This window comes from Camarhynchus parvulus, chromosome 3 (genome assembly GCF_901933205.1).
Source record: "Camarhynchus parvulus chromosome 3, STF_HiC, whole genome shotgun sequence".
Classification (NCBI taxonomy): Eukaryota; Metazoa; Chordata; class Aves; order Passeriformes; family Thraupidae; genus Camarhynchus; species Camarhynchus parvulus.
In genome coordinates, this window is record NC_044573.1 from 64,879,879 (window position 1) to 64,885,878 (window position 6,000).

General features: G+C 43.5%; 1 protein-coding gene across 1 annotated transcript in view; it reads right to left on the bottom strand.

The window, feature by feature from the left end:
- The window catches only part of NT5DC1 (5'-nucleotidase domain containing 1), a 126,255-nt gene extending 123,839 nt beyond the window's left edge, over positions 1-2,416 (bottom strand). Inside the window, exons 1-2 of the mRNA XM_030944955.1 lie at positions 2,136-2,416; positions 162-253 (exon numbers count right to left, since the gene is read on the bottom strand). Coding sequence (XP_030800815.1) covers positions 162-253; positions 2,136-2,228 — 185 coding nt within the window. The 5' untranslated portion in view covers positions 2,229-2,416. The remainder of the gene's footprint in view (positions 1-161; positions 254-2,135) is intronic.
- Positions 2,417-6,000: the final 3,584 nt, after the last annotated feature.

The window sequence follows — 6,000 nt, forward strand, 5'->3', positions numbered from 1 at the left end:
TCATGACAAATACTTCTTAGAACAAGTATTTGAAACTGTAATTTTGGATTTATCCATTGGGCTTGACAATCATAACATCATGCCTAATAAATGAAGCTGTCTTCTGAGCTTTGTAAAAAAGTTACAGCATAAAGGAATGACATTATTTTCAATGTACTCACCAGAAGTCTAAGCTGTCTGGAGCTAGAGTCAGCAAGTCTTCGTCATATCCCTTCTCTGCTACCAGATACTGGGCAAAACTATCATATATCAGCTACAAGTGAAAAAACATTTGATTTATTATATTGGTTAAGTGAGATCAAAGACACTGCTTCCCTGAAAAGTGGCAAGATGCAAATGTTAATGCTTCCTAAGTGAAATCAAACCACGGAGCTAGGGGCCCTGGCCTACTGCCTCCACTGGGAAATAGTGCCTGAGGTTATTTCAGTCATGACTGGAACACATACAAGAGTTCTGGTGCAATGTGTCCACCACGACCCAGATTACAACATTCTACTTGACATTCCCTGTGCTTCAAGACTGTTGGGATATCAAGATGGTAAGTACTTAAAGGCTAGTCACTATTTCCCCCTCCCCAATCATCCTTTTTACTTTATTTTTTTTTTTCAATTTAAAATGTTGTGGTTAGTGAGATTCAACAAGCAGCTTCTAAATCAGTAAACATTTATCCTTAGGGGCATTTTAAAAGTATTTGAAGGAATTAATTTTGAAGAAAATAGGCAATCACTGAATAAACAGTTATTATTTTTAAGGTCAAATGGCCCAGCAAGACACTCAGGAATTTATTAATGTACCGTGCTGATAAAGTTTTACAAGAAGCTCTACAGAGATGCTGCCATGTCCTTAAAGACTATCCAAAAATAGTAATTGCTCTCTTTTTCTGGTGGTTCTTTCATTAAAACTGTTCCCTGGCCTTTTTTCTTTAATTACATCAGATGCTCTTCGATTTAGTATGAATAGCATCTGAGAAAGTTCTTACTATTCCAACATTGTCTAACTACATCTTCAGCTGGGCCTATCAGCCTTTTAAAGTATTTCTTATTTCCAAGAGATAAGGAGGCATGCAACGGGCATGTGTCAGTCTGCCTCTGTCTCCTGTGAGAAGACAAAGAGTGTACCAACTTTGGTAAAAGTTTTGGGATTTTTTCTCCACTTTGTTCATTGGTTGCTTAGCATTTTTAAAAATAGTTATCAATTGTCTAATGTTTGCCTCCATCAGACAGAATTTGTATCAGCAAGAATGTGCTTGTGTATGGCAAGAATATGGAAAGTAAGCCTAGTGTTACACAGTTTCCACCTAGAAATTAAAGAGCTCGTACATTTTATTGTTACTGTTGAATCCTCTCTTGCAAGCAAGATGCCTCTCCACTTAAGTTCACACATAGCTAAGGGAATCAATGCACTTTTTCAGCACAGGATGCCTATTAATAAATGGGACAGCTCATAAACATTTGTTTCTATACCAAATTCTGAAATTAGCTTGCAATTAGCGTGGGAGTCCTGTGCAGTGCAAAATGTACTGTAAGTGAATGGAGCTAAAGAAAAGGGGAGAGTGAGACACCACGAGCATCCACGACACAAGATACCTCCAGAACACAGTCCTGAGAGATCAGGACAATCAACAGAGAAGGACGAGTCAGTGTAAGATTACCAGGGAGCTGAAAAACGAAAGTGACAAGGGCGGGAACGCACAGCACAGGCAGCAAATTCTCTTCGAAAGAGACCACAGGGCTAAGTCAGGGGTGCCTCTAAACTCGGCGTTTTATTACAAGCACCAGAAAGTTCGCAAAGGTCCAAAGCGCTGCGGGCTCCTCACTCTGCAGCATCTCTGGACTTAGCGGGCGGGCTCTACCTTTTCCTCAGCGCCGCTACGGCCAGGAAAGAAGAACCATTTTCAAGGAACGAGACATGGCTGTCCCCTCCGCTCGGGCAGAGAGGCCTGCTGAGGAAGCGCCCGGTGAGAGATGCACTTGCGATTCTCTTATCTTCCGCGGATGTCTGGGGCCGGCCCCGGGCTCGCTGCCCCCGCCGGAGGGCTCCCGGCCCCGCTTGCCTTCGGCGGGGCATACGGCGGCAGCGGGCGGAGCGGGGCCCCCCCGCGGCTCCCTCGGCCGCGCCGCGCCGCCCGCACTCACCCGTGCGCTCTGCGGGAGGTGGTACCGGCAGAGCGTGTGGTCCAGGTCGAAGCCCACCACGTCGCACTCAGCCAGGGAAAAGTGCTGCTGCATCGCCGAGCCGCCGCCACCACCGCAGGCGGGCGGAGGAGGAGGAGGAGAAAGAGGCGGGAGGAGGAAGGAGCGCGGGCGGCGCTTCCTGCGGAGCCGAGCCGGGCAGAGCGGAGCGGGGCCCGGGACGCTCTCGGCCCGCTCTGCTCCGCCCCGGCGGGGCCGCCGTCACCTGCGGCACAGCCCCGCTGCGGGCCCGGGGATGGACGGGGCGGGCGCACGGAGGAGGGCCGGAGGCGTGTCCAAGCGCTCGAATTCGAAAAACACGCTTCCCGCCGCGGCTCTGTGCGCTTGGGAGCCGGCGTGGGAACGGAGGGCTCCCGCTCCCCTGGCAGACCGCGGGTCTTTGAGGGGTGTGTGCTGAGCAGGGAGCAGGCATGGGACAGAAGTCAGCCTTGGTTAGTGACAGGACAGCCAATGCCACACCACAAGGGCCCTACCGGGGACGATTAGCATTTATAAAAGTAGAAAAACTCTACTTTCTACTTCGTTATGAACCCTCAGCACGTTTGTGATGACACCAAGCTGTGTGGTGCAGTCGACTCGCTGGAAGGAAGGGATGGCATCCAGAGGGACCTTGACAGGCTTGAGAGGTGGGACTGTGCGAACCTCGTGAAACTGAACCAAGTGCACGGTCCCGGACCTGAGTTAGGACAATCCCAAGCGCAAGTGCAGGCTGGGCAGGGAATGAACAGAGAGCAGCCTTGAGTAGAAGGACCTGGGGGGTATTGGAGAAGAAGCTCAACGTGACCCAGTAATGTGCACTTCCAGCCCAGAAAGCCAACTGTGTCCTGGGATACATCAAAAGAGGCATCAGGAGCAGGGCGAGGGAGGGGATTCTGCCCATCTACTCCACTCCTGTTATGTCCAGCTCTGGGCCCCAGCATAAGAAAGATGTGCACCTGCTGGAGCAAGTCCTGAGGAGGGTCATGAAGATAATGAAAGAACCAGAGCACCTTTCTTATGAAGACAGGCTGAGAAAGCTGGGGTTGTTCAGCCTGGAGAAGAGAAAGCTTCAGGAAGACCTTACAGTCTTCCTGAAGCCTCCCAGTACCTAAAGGAACTTACATGAAAGCTGGAGAGGGATTTTTTACAAAGGTGTTTAGTGGTAGGATGAGGGCTTTAAACTGAGGGTAGGTTTGGGTTAGACATAGGAAAGAAATTTTTTTTTATAAAGGGTGGTGGGGCACTGGAACAGGTTGCCCAAAGAATTTGTGGATGCCCCATCCCATGAATAGTTGAAGGTTAGGTTGGATGGGGCCCCAGGCAGCCTGATCTAGTGGAAGGTTCATGGCAGCAGGGTTGGAACCAGATGATCTTAAAGGTTGCTTCCAGGGCAAGCTGTTTTATGATTCTATGTATCAAAGTCCCTGCAGTGTATACTGCATACAGTAAGCCACATTATGCTGTGCATTTGGCTGTGGAAAACCCAAAATTTCATAGGTGATTCCATAGATACATTTTAACTTATTGAAAGTTTTGGTAACCAAACAAAAAAAAATTAAGAACAGTACAGTCTGTGTCCAGCATACATAAACAAATGCAATTTTGATAAGTAGCTGCTGAATAAATAATGCTGTAGAGCAATTAGAAAGAAAGTACTATATTTGGAGAAAGGCGAACAACAAATAGATGAGAATTGCATTGAGGTAGTCTTATTCTCAGTGGTTGAACTTGAATATAGCAAAGGCTAGACTCAGGATGCTAAAACAACTGAGCTTGACAGCCTTGTTTTAAGGACCTCCTTATTTTTCAATTATTTTCTCTCAGTAGGTCAATGGCACCATCAAAACTTTGTTTTGATTCACAAAACATGAAAAATTCTTGTTGATTATAAATACATATATTTTCTTTTAAAATTCTTGTGTGGCTATAAATAGAATAGTATAAAAAGTAATTGAATTGAGAGCAATTCTTAAAAAACATTTAATACAAGTAATCTTTTCCAGTGTTGCCTACCTTTGCACAGCTGTAAATGCCGTGCTTTGTAGATGTTTAAGTTGGAGTTCATAACCATAGTAGTGTGTAGCAGAAATTTTGATTATATCATCAAATTATGATTTGATTTTTGCAGGATCACTCAATGATACTTTGGTATTACAGAGAAAAACACTTTTGAAAATACATTCAAGTAGTAAATAGATATAACTTCCTTATATATTAAGAGCTACAATGTACTTCTATATTAGGATTCAGTTTGCTATGTTCAGGTAGATGCAGATGAGAGAAATAAGCATGCCAGTTAGTCATTTCCCCTACTAAGACATTAAGCAGTTTAATAGCATGACCTCTTACATGCATTTAAGAATTCCACTGAGAAGTTCAGTATCACATTAGGAAATGAACTAGACAGGAACATGTATAGAAACTAGGAATAAAGTTCAAAAATGCTAGTAGTAGGGCAGGATGAGCATTTAAGGTGTCAGAGCAAGATAGAAATGGATTAGACATAATTTTACCAAAGCCCATTTTACAGCAGCTTCTCTCAAGGGTTCTCAGAATCTCCCACAGACATTAATATACTTTCTAATGCTGCTGTATATGTATATTTATGCATACCATATAATATATACTCACACCATACATTATATATGTATACACACCATAAATTATGTATAAATAACAATACATATATGTGCTTTAGACATATGTTAAAGAAATACATATATGCCTAAATACATTTAAAAAATTAACATGTGTGAAACCTGAGCATACAAAAAAGGCACATCCAGGACCTCACACACAACAGGGGTAATACCTATCCAGATGATGCAGCAGCTGGGAACTGAGAGCAAAAGACAATTTACCTTCCTAAAGCTGCTCACTTCAGAAAACACAGAGCAAATTCCTGTTCCACTGAAGTTGATGGCCACAATTTTGATTGACTTCAGAGGGTCCAAAAGGTCACCCACAGTTAGTGTTTCATGCTAATCTCATATAAAGTTTGTCTGCCTTGCAGATTATATCAGTACAGCTATCTTATTTCAGTTACTTTTTTTCCTGAAAAGGATTTAGGTAGTTTCCAAAATAGTGTTTAGGTTATGCCATTTTCTTGCTATGCCAGTAAAGCATTTTATACAAAAAACTCATCAAAAAAAGCAACTTAACACACCAAAATATTGAAACATCTGAATAGATACTGAAAATTATGTATTCATTGATAGAATCATAGGATCTTCTGGGTTAAAAGACCATCTAGTCCAACCCTCTGGTCACTGTATTCATTGTCAATTGAATGTAATCTTGAACAGCCAGATTCTGTGAATGCTGGACAATTCCGTTGATAGCAATGACAAGCTACCATAGAATTTACAACACAATAGTACTAATCATACTTATCTTAAACCATTTTGTGTGGGAAACAATATTCACCCATGGAGGGATTCAGCGAGTTAAATTTCAGATACGTGAAGCTGAAGATTAGATCAGAAGTTTGACAACAAGAAATAGAGAAAATATTAATGAAGAGAATTGGTCTTCAGTCCTGGAGAAAGAAAAGATAGAGCGTTATTCTCTCATTTATCTTCAGTATTTGCAGCACAAGCCCGGTAATAGTCTCAGCCATTTACTTTCACGTTGTCATCTTATTGCAAAAGTTCCATACCTTCTTGGTGACATCTTACAGGCAGCTTCTCACTGCACTGAGTCCTTCTCTACAGCACAGCCAACAAAAATCAACTCACCTCTCACTCAGCTAACCCACTCTTTTATAGCGCTCATCCTCATTGGACGCATCTGTGGCCTATTAAGAGCAGGCCTGCTCCTAATCTTTGAT